The sequence below is a fragment of the Periophthalmus magnuspinnatus genome, chromosome 4, assembly GCF_009829125.3.
Source record: "Periophthalmus magnuspinnatus isolate fPerMag1 chromosome 4, fPerMag1.2.pri, whole genome shotgun sequence".
In the NCBI taxonomy this organism is placed as follows: domain Eukaryota; kingdom Metazoa; phylum Chordata; class Actinopteri; order Gobiiformes; family Gobiidae; genus Periophthalmus; species Periophthalmus magnuspinnatus.
Genome location: NC_047129.1, coordinates 19,492,206 through 19,511,594, shown reverse-complemented (window position 1 = coordinate 19,511,594; position 19,389 = coordinate 19,492,206). Strand labels below are relative to the sequence as shown.

At 42.9% G+C, this 19,389-nt stretch overlaps 1 protein-coding gene across 2 annotated transcripts in view; it reads right to left on the bottom strand.

Annotated features, from left to right (window-relative positions):
* The window catches only part of lrp8 (low density lipoprotein receptor-related protein 8, apolipoprotein e receptor), a 269,034-nt gene that overhangs the window by 30,985 nt on the left and 218,660 nt on the right, over positions 1-19,389 (bottom strand). For both annotated transcript variants that reach the window (XM_033965471.2, XM_055221522.1), the window contains exons 10-13: positions 14,520-14,691; positions 9,075-9,299; positions 8,074-8,192; positions 5,139-5,278 (exon numbers count right to left, since the gene is read on the bottom strand). In XM_033965471.2, the coding sequence (XP_033821362.1) occupies positions 5,139-5,278; positions 8,074-8,192; positions 9,075-9,299; positions 14,520-14,691 (656 nt within the window). The remainder of the gene's footprint in view (positions 1-5,138; positions 5,279-8,073; positions 8,193-9,074; positions 9,300-14,519; positions 14,692-19,389) is intronic.

Below are 19,389 nucleotides of genomic sequence, written 5' to 3'. Positions count from 1 at the left end.
ATATTCATTTTAAAATTGACATCACTGTAAATGTAATTAAAAAAAAGAATAGCAACACAATTAAATAACATTTAGACGGAGCCTGTTGGCGACTAGTGCTATTTTTAGAACTCGAGAGCGACCTGGTGACCCCTGAAATAGACAGCTTCATAAAAACATCTAAGCTAATAAAAGTTACTTATTCAACTCTCTACAACTCAAATCTTATTGTCATAAAACAAAAGTAACAATCCCCCTTCCCATTATCACCAAGAATACACATGATAAACATTCACCCCAAAAAATATTCTTCAATTTTTCAGATAAATGGTAAGTCAGTATAGTCATCATCGTGCCTGGCCAAGCTCCACCTCTGTGTTTCAGCTCCCAAACTCCTGGATTTTCTCGGCTCCACTTTGCTCCTGTCTGATTGCCTTTGTTTTTCTACTTTTAATCACGATTCTTCTTCTTCTTACTCTGTCCTTCCAAACACAGGCTAATCTCCGTCCTGTGCCCTCCAGCCAACCCGACAAAACCAAGAATTAATGAAAAGCCAAATATGCAACAGACGCCAACTGCTTATTCAGAGTAAGTCCTGGCCAGAGCCGTTAATGTTGTTTCTCCAATTAGTTCACAGTTTGATTGATGGCTTCACTTCGAGCTGTTTTCCTCTTCATTATTCATGTGGATCATTTTAAGAAAGAACAGAATCAGTGATACAATGCCATTTCTGCATCTGAGTATTGCATTTGGAGACTATTTCATTCATTTATACCAATGTGAAGGCGACAGTGGCTCAGTTGGTAGATTATTTGTCCACTGACCTGAAGGTTCGATTCCTGCTCTGGCATAAAAAACATCATTGGTTGATAGTTCAAATCCACTGACCCACTGGCTGGCGGTACAATTCCAGCTCTGATTCCAGTGTCTGTGTACACTGTGTGTGAATGTTTGATTGGTTCCTTGATGTACAGCACGTTGAGTGTCTTGAAGGCGGAAACATTGTATAAATATGTGACCATTTCCCATTTTGACCTGCTGGTTTGTTAATGAGTGTAATATGAGCAGTGTAAATGCATATACTAATAAAAAACTATATTTTTTTGAGTTTTGAGTTGTATTCTGGTACAGTTACTCTTTCATTTGGTGGTATTCAAAAAATCAAATTTGCAATTATAGACTATGGTTTTACCAGAGACCATATAAAAAAGTGGACTAAGTGAGTGTGATGTCACCCACAGCGTTCAGCTCCAGTCAAATGAAGCTCATCCAGGCTAGCACCCGAGTCCCATATTTGGAAACCCAACTGTGACTATCATAGCAACCAAACAGCAAATGCAGAGTGAGATTGTTGAAGGTAATGCCCCTTCCCGCCTGCACCGCTGGTTTAGCAGGGAGGGAAGGCTCCTGATTTGTCTGTTATTAGTGTTCATATCTTGATTTACGGACACAATAGCGAAATAAAAGCTCCAGGATCATGTAGAGCGGGTAAATACGAACATTTTAAGACCAAAATGACGAGTCTGACAGCAGCAGTTACAGAGAGAGGGGATAGAGTTTTTCAATGTAAAGTGAATGAGTCAATGAAGCCGGAAGCACGCCCATCCTGTTTGGAACGCAGCGGCTAGTGGGTCAGCTATGTCCATTTATATGTACAATCTATGGTTGTGTGAGACACTTGGTTGCTAAGGCGACATGTTGATGTGAAGATTCTTTTCTTCAGTCACTGGTCTGTTTTGGAGACTGGCTCTAGTGAGGTGAGACCGCTGTTGTTTTTCTTGTTTTATCATGAGTTACGGCAACAGTCGCCTTTGTGTTCAGAAAATAAACAATAAGAAGAACCTTGGTGTGCTTCCTCACATCAGAACACTCCAGTATTTTGAGGTCTGCAAATGAAATTCAAAATTATGTCCAAAAGTTACCAGACCTTTTGACGATAATCTGCTTAATCCTGCGAGGAAGCGGTTTAACATTTCAGTGAGTAAAACTATTGCCTTTTCAGTGTCTCATTTGTGCAGTAAAAATTGAGTCTACAGTTCCCCATTCTCTCCATAATTCCCACTCAAACTCCTCATTATTAGTCAGTGCGAAGGGGGCAACCTGCTGTGGCGCTAACACGTTTTTAATTTGTTCTGTTTCGACTCAAGAACAAAGCTAAGAAACCGAGAAGAGCAGCCATTCGTCTCCAGACATGAACTTTACCTGCTGCAGTCGTACTCCTCCTTTCTTTTCTCTATCTTTATTTATACAGGGGAACCCAATGAGAGGTTTGCTCAAAAGACAATACAAACAAAACAAAAAACAAGTGTGTAAGTCCAAATAAAACATTAAAAACACTAGCAGGTGTGAGTGGAAAAGTCTTAAAGAGCAATTGTGGCACGTTAATGCACATAAACGACACCAGCACACACCTGTACACTAGAGATGGGGCGATATTGAAATTTAGACTCACAAATATTGATAATCAGTAGGGTTACAGATTTAGTCCCCACAGTGTGATGAATCCCCACCCACATCACTCGTACAGACAGGGGGACATGATGGATGGTCGTGTGTTCAGTTCCCTGAGCGTCACACTGCTCACACTGGATTAGGTCTAACCCACTACCTTCTCGGCGCATCAGTGGGTAAAATATCACCAATGAAATGCCAACGGTTGTAACTATGGATTATGGCTCATCGCACACCTTTTTCCCTCATACTGAACAATCTTGATGAATTTCATTTTGACTAATTAAAAGATAATATAAAGAAAAAAAATGCATCGGAACAATATAGATTTTAAAGGTCCTACATGACACAAAAGCGACTATTGTGAGTTTTAAACCATGTTCTAATGTTGTTACCTCCTCAAAAACAGCAGTTGTGTTTTATTTCATTCACACATGTTTGAGTAACCCTTTTTTTTAAATTAGTCTGTCTACATCTCCAAAACTCAAAATGTTCTGTTCCACCTTGTGATGTCATGAAGTGGTACTTTTCAAGTTAAGAGCTCCTTTTACCTTTAGTTTAATAGAGATTGGTGATTCCAGGACTGGAATCATCATCCAAATGATTCTAGTGAAAAACACAGTGGAGCACTTCCTGTATCACCACATGATGACATCACAAGGTGGAACATAGTGTTTTCTGTTCGAGAGAAGAACTCCTAAGAAAAGCCTAAATATGCAGGGTTTGTGTGTTAAACGTGTGAATGAAACAAAACACAACTCCAGGTCTGTTTGTGATGAGGAAACAAGATTAGAGCCTCATGTCCCATTAAAATTTGATGAATTCCACAGTTTTACTCATCACTGACAAATTTCTGCCTTAGCTTCTGATGCTAAACGCTATTTAGCCCCTTAGGTTTTGTACAACGGGGAGGAGGTGGTGGGAAATCAGAGAGAGACGTGACGAGATGTAAACAACTGTACAAAATATTACATCATTTATGAAAGTATAAAGTATAAATCAGCGCCATTTTTTATTTAGTTACTTTTTGATATCGCCAGTTTGTCCTGTCAAAAAATACTGTTATGGAAGAAGTGTAAGAACTGAGAGGAGTGAGGCATCTGTTTTCCAAATGCTCAGTCTCCAGTTTAGTTTTAGTTCCATTCACTAAATTGAAGAATCAGAAGTAAATTGGTGAATCATTAATTATTCAAAAACTATTCATTTATTTTCCCCCTAAGTAGGGGGAAAATAAATGAACTCCTAATGTTTTAAATCAGACCTGCTGTGCTTGTGTCTCTATAGTTATAATCTCAGACACTCGTGGATCATTTTGTTATAATTTGCACATTTTAAATCACAATATTCATCTAAAATGACTTAATAAAAGAAACAAGTCCGCTGACTTCCACGTTAGAAAACAGTGATGTCCAATGACGCTGTAAACGTCATCACAAGTGTTTCATGTTGTTGGCGCCCCCTATGGACATCACACTAGAACAGTGGTTCTTAACCTTGTTGGAGGTACTGAACCCCACCAGTTTCATATGCACATTCACCGAACCCTTCTGTATTGAAAAATATGATTTTTTTTCTAATTCAAGACACGTGTGTTTTACTGGTGCACAAAATGAACCGTGCATTAACATCACTGTGTTCAAAGAATAAAACCAATACAATGCATGAACTCACAACAAATTACATAAATACCTTTTCACAAAGACATGACATTTTTTAATACTACCACACTGAAATTATTTTTATGTTTAACCTTATGTATTCCAATAATTAACCTATTTTATTCATGCTATTTATTATTTTTAACATTTTAACACATACCGTAACCCCACAACCAACTGTGCTTCATGTAAATTCAAACAGTATGTCAAAGCAGAGACATGGGGCTCTTTAAATATGAAACTGTCATTACACTAATGTGCTTACGTCGCCCTCGAACATGTCCAATCAGAGCGCAGTTGTCGCCGCGATCCTCCCAGTCAATGCTGGGGCATCACTCTGGCCGTGTCTCATGCTGTGTCTCAATTCACCAAAGTGCCCTTAAATGCCGTTCGAACGGCGCATTTAAGTTGGGCGGGCACTTCGATAGGCACATCAAAGGGTGCATTTGTTGAATCGGGACACGGCCAGCGTCTGGAGACACTCGCAGTCCACAAATCATATGAGTCGGGTGTGTGTCTTGACCTCCGCCGAACCCCTGAGACTGACTCACCGAACCCCTAGGGTTCGATCAAACCCAGGTTAAGAACCACTGCACTAGAGAGCAGCACTTTTTTTTTTCATTTGTACCAAAATTACTACGCAACGCTCCCAATTGCTACGAGTATCATGATTAAGAAAATAAAACTGGAAAAGAAAGTACGTACATCGTACGTACGTCACATTGGGCATGTACTGGTGGAGGTGAAAACGGGGGTTGATTGACATAATGGCATCTTGAAAATAAGTGAGTAAAGATTAAACATGAATCACTCCAAATATAAATTCGGAGTGATTCATCAGCGGACACAAGCACAACAGGGCTCATTTAAATTGAATCAGTATTTAGCTCACGGAAACCATTTTGGCACGTTGTTTGCATCGTCTAAACCGGAGAATTCGTATTATTTGGAACAGCATGGACCATTCTGGCAACACCAGCCGACAATCCTACTGTAGACATGATTCTGTCTCTCATTGTAGGCAGGTCACACGCAGCACATCTGTCATACCTCAAAAACTGTGAGAGCAAAGGGATGTCCCAGATGGTCAGTGGAGGACAGCAGGACTTTGCGATTGTCTCCGTTCAGATCCACGCTGGACAGGAGGTGCAGCTTGGAGTCCACCCAGTACAGACGTCGATTGGCCAAGTCTGGAACGAAAAGTAGAGCACATCAAGACAGGAAAATGCCACAAGAAATCAGGAGAAAGAGAAGATGATACAAACCACATCCAAACAGAGCCAGGAGAGGAGGTCAGAGCAGAGGTGGAACGTACTGAAGTAAAAGTAGTAAAGTACTGTACTTGCGTATACATTTTCTCATATCTGTACTTTACTTAGATTTAAAGATTTTTACTTTTTCTTCACTACATCTGAGAGCAGTATCTGTACTTTCTACTCCACTACATTTTTATCTAGACTGAAAAGTAAAAGTATTTTTTATTACTGTGTGAGACCTGCTGAAAAGGCTGAGGGTTTATTTTGAACACTTTCAGAATTTGAACAAACAAAAATATACAAATAAAAACAGAAAAAAAAAAAAAAAGCTCAAATCTTTATTAAAATCACTTCATTTGAAGCTTTATAAGAAAATCTGTGCAAAATACTCTTTAACAAAATTGAGTACTTCTTCCAGCGCTGCAGCAGAGACAGGCCTGAGGTGAGATGTGTCTGAACGTTTAGGTCAGTAGTGAAGTCTTCACTCTTCCCTGACAGGACGTAGAGTTGTGCTCCAAGCTAACACATGTGCGAGCGGGTCGTAGCTAACACACATGTGAGCGACTTTGACATAACACATATGTGAGCAGCTCCGAGCTGACACACATGTGAGCGGGTCCAGGTCTGAGCTGACACACATGTGAGCGGGTCCAGGTCTGAGCTAACACATGTGTGAGCGGGTCCTAGCTAACACGATTGAGCGGGTCCTAGCTAACATATGTGAGCGGGTCTGAGCTAACACATGTGTGGGATATCACTGTTTGTCTCCGTTGCTGTAGAGAAAATGTGGCCTCCAGTGAGTCAATTTGTCCTTCACTCTGTTTCAGTCGTGTTCTGTTTCTGTTCAACTCTTTAAAGTCTGACAGAATTATGTTTTTCAGTTCAACATCTGTAAAAGCCTGAATGTGTTAATTTCCATTGATTTGTTTAATATAAAACAGTCATCGGTCAGATAACAGTGACACACACAGCCTGACTGTGGCTCTGGTCTACAAACGTTGTATAAAGTGCTTATAAACTCATCATGGTGAATAATTAGGATGATCTGAATGTATAAGGTGAGAGAGGAAACTTCTAAATAAACTTATTTTATTATTATTTTATTTTCCACAGTAAACCAAGGTTAAACGTGAACTTTAACTCTAGTACTTCAGACATGTTTAAAGTATTTATTTAGCTCCCATTTGAAACTAGGTCACCTTTTGCTCCTTCCGTCAACCATGAAGGCGAACACGGCCTACCTGCCTCTCCCTCTCCTCTATTCCTCTCCTCTATTTCTCTCCCTTTTTTTCTGTCTTTCTCTCTTCCCCTTTTCCCTCTCCTCCTCCCTCTCACCTTCTCCCTTACTCCTTCCTTCCCTCTCTTTCACCCTATCTCCCTCTCTCTTTCCTTCTCCCTCTCTCCTTCCCTCCCTCTCTCTATCAATTTTCTTAAATGTTTTTGTCTGTTTGCTTTAATTGCTACACTTCTTCATGGCTTCGTATCCCGTCCCCCTCGCTCCCCCTCGCTCCCCCTCCTCCCTCTATCTCTCCGTCCCTCCCCTCTCCATTTTCTTCTTTTTTTTCTTGTGTATTTGTTTTGATTACTCTGCTTGTGCGTGGTGTCCCTTGTTCCTCTCTTCAGATGGAGTCTGTGTGAATGAGCTGGATCAGAGGCAGCTCTGCTCTGAGCTTCATGGACAGAGCGCAGTAGTTTTACACATAAGTGCCTCTCAATCAGCCCGGCTCAAATCAATACGAGAAAAACAACTCCCCTCTCTCTCCCTCACTCTCTTCCCCCTCTCTCTGCCTCTCTCTCTCTCTCTCCCTCTTTCTCTCCCTCCATCTGTCTCTCTCTGCAACTGTCGTAGTCAAAACCAGGCCATGTCTCTTTTGCCTCCCTCCCTCTCTCCCTCCCTCTCTCCCTCCCTCTCTCCCTCCATCTCTCCCTCCATCTCTCCCTCCATCTCTCTCTCAACAGTTGCCGGAGTCAAAACCAGGCCACTTCTCTTTTGCCCCACTCTAAAAAAAATCATTTATTTTCATACAGATGTGCGACTCGTCCGTGGCTTTGAGTGGCGCCGCTCTCTGGCTCTCCTCGGGGCAAGGGCGGTGCGCGTAAATTGGCTCGTGTGGTGCGGAGAGTGTTGCAAAGCATGATGGGAGGTATTGATGGCACATAGCGTCTGGCGTATTAATTTGGCGGCAGCGTTGGCCGGCTTGATTGATGAGAGCCAGTGGAGCTATGACAATAAGAGGCACTCGGCGACGGTTTCGCAGAGAGTTGGCTTTTCACCTCGTAATAATGACTTTTGTCTTCCTCGCTCCCTCTCTGTTTTGTATTCATTGAAATTTCTGTCTCTGTCCAAAAGAACATTGGAACTTTGTCCCAACTTTCTGCCGAGTGGATTCTCCGAACTCTGAATGAGACGGCATCGGTAGCACATTATAATGAGAGACATGCAGACATTTTGACAACTAATCTGAAGTTTTCAAGTTCTCAAGCTTTAGCCTAGTTTTAGTCACTAAGTCTGCGCTCACACCATAGACTCTGTATGTAAACGGATGTAGCCAACTCGCTAGCCGCAGAGTTCTATGCAGGTATTTCACATCCAAAACCTTTAATCATACTGTCAAACAAACAAGTCACATCGATCACACATGAACAAAACTATCCTCTATAATAATTAGTCTTACAAACACTTAACCCTGCTGTACATGCTCAGATGCCCTTCCACACCGGAGCCTTACCCAGCGTGATGCCGTTGGGCCACTCGATGTGCTGCGACACCAGAATCTGACGGTCCACTCCATTCATACCGGCCTTCTCGATTTTAGCATACTCTCCCCAGTCTGACCAGTACATGAACCTGCACAGACACAATCATCTTAGCCAGCTCTTTTTCCAGACCAAGTTTTGGCGCCGTCTTCCTCCCGGTGCAGGCAGGACGACAGCGCCATCTGCAGGCTGAGTTCTTCAAGACCATATCCCAGTTGAGTAAAAAGGCCCTTGTCCCGGTTTATAGTCCCATCAGCATGTTTCTGTATTTCCATCGCCTCTTTAATCCAGCGATGATGTTTGTTGTCCTCTGCCTTAATCCATAATGTGGTTCTCACACACCTGGGATACTCTCCTGAAGAAGTCGGCCTGCAGATGGCGCTGTCGTCCTGCCTCCACCGGTAGGAAGACGGCGCCAAAACTTGTTTAAATCAGCTGACCGAACACATTACACAACATCATGTGACCACTCTGAGGCGCTAGTGAGCAGTCCAAACTGTCCACAAGTCACTGGACAAAAATACATTCACATTAGTATAAATACAGTATATACTCCATGTTTTTTGTTCATTTGAATTAGCATTAGCACAGAAGGCCTTTTCATACAGTATGTGGGGTGTAGTGTGTCTTGGCTTCACTGTGTTTTCTTGTTTACGGTTCCAGTATCGGTATTGGCAGAGTCAGAAATAGAAGAGAGTGTAATATATCTGTATGTGACAAAATGCAAAACAGATCATGTTAAATCCCACGAAAATGCATTTCATTTTTATTTTTACAAAAGTGAAAAGTGTATTTATGATTTACTTTAAAATAAGTTTGTGGGCCTCACTATGGATTTTAAAAGATAAATATTGATATAGGCAAATGTTATCGGCCACAGCACAAGGCAAAGTATCGGTATCGGCTCCAAAAGCTCGATATCAGCCCATCTCTATGTCACATTCAAATTCAAACTCCTCTCCTCCTCCCTCACCCGTGCTGCGGATCCACAGCGATGGCCCGCGGCTCGCTCAGCTCCGTGGCGATCAGGACCCTCCTTTTTAGGCCGTCGACGGTTGCCACGGAGACGCTCTTGTTGCCGGAGTCGGTCCAGTAGATGTTCTTGTGGACCCAGTCGACGGCGAGGCCTTCGGGCGAGTGCAGCGAGTCGATCAGCGTCACCTGTTCTGATGATTCACTCGCACGGTCAATGTGCGCGCTGGGAGAGAGGGAGGACAGAGGAATAGAGGAGAGGGGGAGAAGGAGAAGGGGAGAGAGGGAGAGAGGAGAGGACGGAGGAATAGAGGAGAGGGGGAGAAGGAGAAGGAGAGAGGAGAGAGGAGAGGACGGAGGAATAGAGGAGAGGGGGAGAAGGAGAAGGGGAGAGAGGGAGAGAGGAGAGAGGAGAGGACGGAGGAATAGAGGAGAGGGGGAGAAGGAGAAGGGGAGAGAGGGAGAGAGGAGAGAGGAGAGGACGGAGGAATAGAGGAGAGGGGGACAAGGAGAAGGGGAGAGAGGGAGAGAGGAGAGGGCGGAGGAATAGAGGAGAGGGGGAGAAGGAGAAGGGGAGAGAGGAGAGGATAGAGTGAGAGAAGGAGGGAGGATGGAGGGAGAGAGGATAGAGTGACAGAAGGAGAGTGGATGGAGGGGAGGAGGTAGGAGGGGAGAACAGGATAGAGGAGAGGGGGAGGGAAAGAGAAGGGGGGAGGAGTGGACAGAGGGAGAGGGGGAGGGAGAGAAGGAAGGTGGGAGAGGAGGAGGGAGAGAGAGGGGGAAGGAGGAGAAAAGAGAGGAAGAGAAGGAGGGAGGCGACAGGGAGGGGGAGAGGATAGAAGGAGAGAAGGAGGGAGAGAGGAGGGAGGAGAGGGAGTAAAGGAGGGAAGAGGGGAGAGAGGGAGGAGCAGGAGAGGAGCGGATAGAGTGTGAAAAGGAGGGAGGAGTGGGAGAGAGGTAAGAATGGAGGAGATGGAGGGGGGTGAGAGGGAGAAGGGATAGAGGGAGAGAGGGAGAGAGAGGGGCAGGAAGGAGAGAGGGAGGGACAGAGGGAGAGAGGGGGAAGAGAGGAGGAGGAAGAGAAAAGAGAGAGAGAAGAGGAGGAGGGAAAGAGTGGGAGGGAGACAAAAAGAGAGAGAAAAACATGTTAGATTTTCTGGTAGAAGGAGCGTTTTATACCAGGTGCAAAAGGTTGACCTAGTTTCAAATGGAGGTTAAATAAATAGTTTAAACCTGGTGGAAGAACTAAAGTTAAAACACACAATGGTCCAACTTTGTCTCATCTTTCACCTCGTCTTACTCCCAATTAATGAAGAAAAATGGAAAATGGAGAGACAGAGAGAGAGAGAAAACAAACACACACTTACAACACTTATTTGCAAATGAAAATGAAAACAAACCACAAAGACAAACACACTTAGACTCATCTAATCCAGTTACAGTCCACATGTTTCTGCAAACTCTTTCACAACAAAATATCCTCAATATCGTGAATATTCAAAAGCGCCACTTCCACGTTGTTCTCCAGAGATTTGAACCCGCTCGTATAGACTTTGATGTGCGGCGCGTTCTTTCAGGGAGACAACAGAAACAGCTGGCGGCTTCACTGAACACAGCGGTGGAGAAAACAGCCCGGTGTTTCCGTATCAGCCGCTCACAACGCACCCTCTGCCTCGGCCGCCTCTCTCCCTCCATTTTGCTCCTGTTTCCTATTATCTGCTACTCGGAACATCTTCTTCACTTTAAAAGACGGATAAGAAATGTATACCTGTTCTCGGTGCGATTAAACAGAGGGGTGCAGATGGAGAGGGTGTTTTTATTAAGAATAGTGCTACAGCAGCGACGGGAGATGGACCGGCCCAGGCAGGAGGCAGATTGTGCAGTTAATTGGCTGTGTTAGTACTCGGGGAAAAAAAGCTGCTCTTTTGTTTCTCGTTGGAGCTAATCCAGGCTCGTTCTGTGGTTTCGAAACATGGACCTACAGCTGCAGCCGATAGTCGGTCTACAGATGTTAAAGGGCCCATATTACGCTATTTAAAGGGCCCGTATTATATTCTATGGTCTCTGTTCTAATGTCGTTTCCTCGTCACAAACAGACCTGGAGTTGTATTTTGTTCCATTTACACATGTTTAATACACAAAACCTGCATATTTAGGCTGAGTTCTTCTCTCAAACTGAAAACACTCTGTTCCACCTTGTGATGTCATCATGTGGTAATACAGGAAGTGCTCCACTGTGTTTTTAAACTCCATACACCTTCACTAGAATCATTTGGATGATTTCAGCCCTGGAATTGACAATCTCTACTGAACTAAAGGTAAAAAAAGAACTGTTAACTTGAAAACTACCACTTCATGACATCACGAGGTGGAACAGAGCATTTTGAGCTTGAGAGATGTCGACAGACTATTAATAAAGTGTTAATGTGTGAATGAAACAAAACACAACTCCAGGTCTGTTTTTGAGGAGGGAACAGCACATCTTTACACAGTCTATGTTATAGAGTCATTACTTCAAACCAGTGGTCACCAGGAGAAGCCACCAAAGATGACATAACCATTATTCACCAGCTCCGAGATGGAAGGATGGAGGAAGAGATGGAGAGATGGAGGGAGAGATAGATAGATGGAGGGCAGAATGAGGCAGAGACAGATGAGCCCAAATGAACGGAGCAGATTGCAGCTTTAATTGAGTGCATTATTGTTTGCAGCAGACATCTTCATCACAGGGGAAAAGCTGACAAGTCGCTAACCCGGTGTATGCTAACCCGCTGCTATGCTAACCCCCATATGTGAGCGGGGCAAGACTGTGCAGAAGGGCAGTTTACAGTTAAGAGTGTGAAGGTCACAGAGACACTTACAAAAGCACGTGTGAAGAATAAATGACTAAAACGTTTAAAATCCTGTAGAGCACCAAGATCCTGAGACGCTCCGCCTCCAGACAGGTGCATTGTGGGAACAGGCTGAAGGTTGGGTCAAATGCAGTCATTAAATTCAAAGTAAGAAAGACTACTCCAATCCAACTGTTTATGTTCACGTATAGGTACTCTGCAGCTAATGTCATCAACATTCCTTGGGGGAGTGAAGCTAACTGAGGCACTACACTGTCTGAATCTGAGCTTTATTTTAACACAATCTGAACTACAACAGGTGAGCTGAGTTGTGCTGTTAAACAAGTCCCTCTCAAATATCATCACAGTCACAAGCTAGGTAGCATTAGCATTAGCATTAGCATTAGCCAACGGTTTCAGTGAGTCGCTTTCACCTTTTTGTGTAAAATCAAACTCCTAAACAGGACCATGAGCTCGGACTGATCACAGGCTCCTGAAAATGTGGTGTTTAGATGAACTCTGTTTTCTTTTTTAAGCTGTCAAACTGGTTTAAAACTTTTGGACAGTGTTGCTAATGTGTGCATTGTGTTTCCATAGTAACTGCTGAACATTCCACCAGAAGAGATACATGTATAATCCCCCCAAGGTGCACTGTGAAGTATCAATAATCAGTTCAAAAATAACATGGCAAAATGAGATTCTGATCCCAAAGCGTGAAATAAAGACTCATACGGCTCATATGGCTCAAACGGCTCATACAGCTTTCCCTGACTCATGGCTCTCTCAGACTCATACAGTGCATACGGCTCTTTCTGACTCATATGGCTCACACGGCTCATATCGTTCTCTCTGACTCATATGGCTCATTTGGCTCATATGGTTCTCTCTGACTCATACGGCTCATTTGGCTCTGGCTGACAAATTTGCAAAGATAAAAGATTTAGAATTATATGAAGATGGCGTGTAGGAGTTCTGCCTTGACAGTACACAGAATTTTATCATTTATAAGAATAAAAGTGATCGACTTCAGACGTGACAGTCACAGCTAATTAAGACCAACAACTTCATTTGTCCTTCCTCAGCCTCCGTCCCTCCAGCTCTGTCCGTCTGTCTTCGTGCTAAGTTGCGTAAACGTGCAGATGAGCGATGATTGCGATTACTGAAGCGGTAAAACTATGCAGCATATGGACTCAGCTGTAAACACTAAAACCCCTCCCAGTGTTAGCTAACCGGCTAACACACGCCCACAGCCGATCTCTAAATAAACGGATGTGTGAAGGACGAACCCGGCCACCTTCTCCCTGTCAAAGTGACGCCATGGGCCCGCAGGTGGGGGATAGGTGGGGAAAAGGTGGGGGAGATAAGATAGATGTGACAGACGTAGAGAGCGCACTGGGAGGATGCTGTTAGTCCTTCAAAAGTCCTGATCCGTGCACTTACACACTCCATTAACCCAGCGCAGGGGGCTTTTATACCCAGTTTGTAAAAATAACAATGGAGGGAGAAAGTGGACATAAAAATGAAACCACACAGCTACAGAACAGCTAGCATTTGAATAACGAGGGGTTTAGGCTGATCTAATATAGACGACAGAACAGTGTGAAACGAGAACCCAAAATCTGTGCATAAAAAGGAGCTGTTAACTTGAAAACTAACACTTCATGACATCACAAGGTGGATCAGAGCATTTTGAGCTTTGGAGATGTAGACAGACTAATAATAAAGTGTTATTCAAACATGTGTGAATGAAACAAAACACAACTCCAGGTCTGTTTTTGAGGAAGGAACAGCGTTAGAACATGACTTAAAGCTCACAACAGTCAATTTTGTATAATATAGGAGCTTTAAAAGTCTATATTGTTTCGATTTTTTCTTTATATTATCTTTTCATTAGTAATATAGGACCTTTAATCTCACTAATAACAGTTGGTTGCTCGGACACAACCTAAAAGAGATGTGTGAGTCATCAAAGCTGTCAAAAAATAAACTCAATATAACTCCAAACTTGTTTTAGAACTTGCTTAGAAAAAAAATAGCTTTGAGAAGATGTCTGTGTAATCCCTCACTCGTCCAAGTCTGATCCATAGTAAAAGCCAAAAGTAAAATCTGTCAACTGGACAAAAAGTTGTAGGAGAGACAGACAGATATAAGGCAGTGTCCAGCAGTAATCTGACCAGAACTGAAGAAGCGGCTTGAATCAGAAGCCAAACGTCTTCACTCCTACAACGTTTTGTCCAGTTGACACATTTTACTTTTGGCTTTTACCATTAAAAAATAGTTTTCACCCTTTGCTTTGAACATATTTACACTTTTATCATTTCTTGGCCCTGACGTGACTCAGCTGTGAAGTGAAAACCATCGTGAAGCTCATTGCGAGAAGGACAAGGCTTTGAGCTCCACACAGCAGGATTTGAATACAAAATATAAAAAAAATATTTTATTGACTCATTTCTCTTTGTTTCTTTGCTACGTAATTCCATATGTCACACTTAATATATTTGATGTCTTCTGTGTGTAAATAAAACACAAAGTGGTGAAAATAAAGAACAAAATACACTGAAGAAGTTGAGTTCAAACCTTTGAGTGGTTGTGTATTTCGTGTTCGTGTTTCTTACCTGTAGATCTTGCGGTGGAAGAGGTCACACCAGAACATCTTGTTGGAGGCCACGTCCACATCCAGAGCCACCGCGTTCTTCAGCGTGGGCACCACCTGAGAGTACTCGCTCTTCAGGAGGTCAATGCGCCGGATCTCATGGCGGTTCGTGAACATCAGGTATGGACTCTTGCCTACACAACGACACACAGAGCACAACGAAGGCATTAATCTGCATTTATCATAACGGATGCACCGATATTGAAGTTTTTCATGGAGCGGATATCGGTTCCATGATTCAGGTTCAGTCAATATCCCATTTTGATCTATAAATTGGTGTAATAAGACAATTTACTGGCACAGACTGGCACCGACTGTATAAAGAAGTGGACTGAGTGAGTGTGACGTCACCCACAGCGTTTGGCTCGGGTCAAATGAAGCTCATCGAGGCTAGAGCAGTTATAGCAACGAAATCGGAAATTTGGAGCAAGGCTGTTGAAGGTAACGCCCCTTCTCGCCTACAAAGCTGATTTAGCAGGGGGTGGACACTTGGCAACGCTGTCAATCAAACCTGTTGTTAACGCTAACGGGAGTGACCTTGGGAAAAGAAGATGCCTGATTTGTCTGTTATTAATGTTCATATCTTAATTTACAGACAAAATAGTGAAATAAAAACACAGGATCATGTAGAGGGAGTTAATATGAACATTTAAGACCAAAATGAAGAGTCTGACAGCAGCAGTTATGGAGAGGGGGCACAGTTTTTCAATGGAAAGTGAATTAGAGCGATGGAGCCGAAAGTGCGCACATGATCACTTCCTGTTTGGAACGTGGTCGTTAGCAGGTTAGCTATGTCAGTTCATATATACAGTTTATGTTTACTGGTCGATGTTGGCCCAAAACACATCATATTATTAAACTTGTATTTTTAAGTAGAGATGGGCTGAAATATCAAACCAATATTTGAACTTTGTAGCGTATCGGTCATTTTGTCTTATGTATGTATTTATTTATCTTTATATTCTCTTAATACGAAGAGATTAACTACACAAAATATGACTAAACAGCTCTCTTAATAGATTTGTGGGAATAAAGAGGCTGTGGGTGAGTTTATAGTAAATTTAAATTACAGTATTTGAGGGAAATAATAAAAATGAGCCCCAACGTATCGACCCAAAAATATCGGCAGATCTTATCGGCCATCGGTTTCTCTAGATTCTAAACAATCGGTATTGGCCATGAAAAGCCCAGTCGATCTCTGTTCTGTTACTTTACATATTAAATAACAGTTACACACATTTGAGTAATATTTAACCAAACCCCATTTGTGTTTAAAGATGGTATCGGTTGATATCGAGGATTGGCAGATACTTAAACTCAAAGTATCAACATGGGTATCGGAACAGAAAAAGATGGACTCATGTATCGCTATCATCCATCCATTTTCTTACAATTATCCGGGGTTGAGTCACGGGGCAGCAGTCTAAGCAGGGACTCCCAGTCTTCCCTCACCCCAGACACTTCCTCCATCTCCTCCAGTGGGACCCCATTTATTATTATTCAAAAAACTGACGAACGAACAAGACATTTGAAAAAAACGACTTTCAGAGACTTTAAGACTGATGAAAGTCTTTGTGTGTTAGTAAATCTGGCCAGTCAAATTCGAGTGAACCATTTTGCAATTTTTGTTATGTCATATTACACCATTGCAAACTGCAATCTTTAAAAACATGGCCTGTCCAAGTAGCAGAAACTCATTTTCTGTTGCTATGGACCCCACCTGGACGACTGAGGGATTACACATGGGACAACGCTCACTATTCGACAACTACACCTCGGATACTACAACACATAAGAAAGTCCTGTTTCCAAGGACACGAGCAACATGTTTCTACTAATTGCATCATAAATATTAAGACATATGTGCAATAAATGTGCAATACTTAAGTTACAATGGAGATGAACAGAAATACAGAAGTCACACTAATGTAGTTTAAGTAAAGTAGAGTGTTTGCTAAGCCCCTGTTAGCTTAAACAGCCCAGAATGAGACCCGGTCAAGCGGTTTCTATTTTTACTCTGCAGACAGCGGCCGAGTGCACTCTGCAGAGCGAAGGGAGACACAGGGAACATTATGGAGCTCAGGGGAACCATGAGTCAGGAATATGAAGCACTCGGATATAGAGCACAAGGTCAAACTAGTGCAAGGAGTGAACAGGAAGAAGGCAGACTGGTGTCAGAGGAGGAGTGAACCAATAGAAGGCTGACTGGTGTAAGGGAAGGAGTGAACTGGAAGATGAGGTGTAAGAGGAGGAGTTAGCCAGGAGAAAGAATGAACCAGAAGAAGGAGTGACCCAGGAGAAGGAGTGAACCAGGAGAAAGAGTGAACCAGGAGAAAGAGTGAACCAGAAGAAGGAGCGAACCAGAAGAAGGAGTGAACCAGAAGAAGGAGTGAACCAGAAGGAGTGAACCGGAAGAAGGAAGACTGGTGGAATAGGAGGAGTGAACAACAAGGAGTGAACTGTAAGAAGAGGTGTAAGAGGAGGAGTGAGTCAGGAGAAAGAATGAACCAGAAGAAGGAATGACCCAGGAGAAGGAGTGAACCAGGAGAAAGAGTGAACCAGGAGGAGTGAACCAGAAGAAGGAGTGAACAACAAGAAGGAGTGAACTGGAAGAAGAGGTGTAAGAGGAGGAGTGAGCCAGGAGAAAGAATGAACCAGAAGAAGGAATGACCCAGGAGAAGGAGTGAACCAGGAGAAAGAGTGAACCAGGAGGAGTGAACCAGAAGGAGGAGTGAACCAGAAGGAGTGAACCGGAAGAAGGCAGACTGGTGGAATAGGAGGAGTGAACAATAAGAAGGAGTGAACCAGAAGAAGGAGTGAACCAGAAGAAGAGGTGTAAGAGGAGGAGTGAGCTGGAAGAAGCGATGTAAGAGGAGGAGTGAAGCAGAAGAAGGCAGACTGATGTAAGAGGAGGAGTGAACAGGAAGGAATAAACTGGAAGAAGAGGTGTACGAGGAGGTTCGACGCTCGATGTTGCAGAATAGGTCTGATTTAAAGACAGATAAAAGTGTACATTTCTTTATTTGTTCTATCCGATTACATAAGGAGTAGACGACTATTTTAATGCCACATCCAAACAGTTACCATGGCAACTAGTACTAAATCTACCACTACACTTTGACTATAACTACACCGCTCACAACACCACTCCATCTGCAGAAGCCTGAGTGTATGTGTGTGCAGCTTGACACCTCCATGTCCTCTCAGTGTGGCTTTACCTCGGCCGACTGCACAAGGAGAAATAAATCTGACATCCTCACGTGAGTCTGGGCCACAATCCTTTAGCACCTGTACAAGCTCCGTGCCCACTGTACCCACTGTACCCACTGTACCCACTGTACCCACTGTACCCACCTACTCCACCAGCCAGAACAGGGAAGACACGGGGGGTAGAATGATGGATGAAAGAGAGGATGCAGTGAAATGAGGAGAGGGGTAATTAAGGAGAGGTATTAAAGGAACATGAGACAGCAGGGTACAGAGCGAGGTGGAGGTAAGTGTGCAGTACTTTCATATTCTACAGTCGACCTATTAAGACATTAAGCTGTAATGGAAAAGTGCTCAAAATAACACTATGGAGTATGGATGTCAAGAGTATTCACTTAATCCATAATCACAATCATTCATATTTTTGTAAGAATTTTAGCAGCAGAATTAAATTATTTCACTTTAATGTACGCTCCAATGCTCCAGCGCTGGGTGTTTATGTCACGTTAAAGGTTCTATATTACACAAAATGGCGTCTTGTGAGCGTTAAGTAATGTTATAATGCTGTTCCCTCCTCAAAAATAGACCTGGAGTTGCGTTTTGTTTCATTCACACATGCTTGAGTAACACTTTATTTTTAGTCTGTCTACATCTCCAAAGCAAAAGACGTAGTTTAAATCTGTCAACTAGACAAATTGTTGTAGGAGTGAGGATGTTTTGCTGCTCATCCAAGCTGCTTCTTCAGTTCTGGTCAGATTACTGGTTTACAGCAATCTGGTGGTGTTCACAGTAATGTCCAAACAAGACGAAAAAGAGAGTGGATATTAGCTCATAGCACAGTAAGTTACTAAGCTTCACTTTGCCAAATATGTTGTTATAGACTTTGAAGAGTATATATATAAAACTTAATGACGTAGGCACAAGATCCAGAGGGAAACGATGAGTATACACTTGCTAGGTGCAATATCTGAACTCGTAAGATGCTTCTGGACAGTCAGTGTTCTGAGATAAACATCAAATGCTGCCAACCTCCAGTTCCTTGGCTTTTCGTCATGTTTGGACATTACTGTGAACACCACCAGATTGCGGTCCACCTGCAATCTACCCAAAACTGAAGAGCAGCAAAAAGTCTTCACTCCTACGATTTGTACAGTTGACAGATTAAAACTTTGCCTTTTGCTATGGATCAGACCTGAACAACTGAGGGATTCCACAGACATTTATACATCTCCAAAGTTCAAAATGCTCTGTTCCACCTTGTGATGTCATGAAGTAGCAGTCAGCTTGCAAGTTTAACAGCTCATTTTACCTTTAGTTCAGTAGAGATTGGCAATTCCAGCTCTGAAGTCATCGAAAATGATTCCAGTGAAGGTGTATGGAGCTTGAAAATACAGTGGAGCACTTCCTGTATCACCACATGATGACATCACAAGGTGGAACAGAGCGTTTTACTTGACAAGAGTTTCTTAGCCCACGGATAACAGCTCCCCCCTTGACACCATTCCCATCCTCATAGTCAGAATATGACAGTATTAGCCATAATAAGGACAGCTCTCCGACTGTCCGACTCCGCTTTAACAATCCCCCCGATTCATTTTTACAAGACAAATCTCGACTTAAAAAGG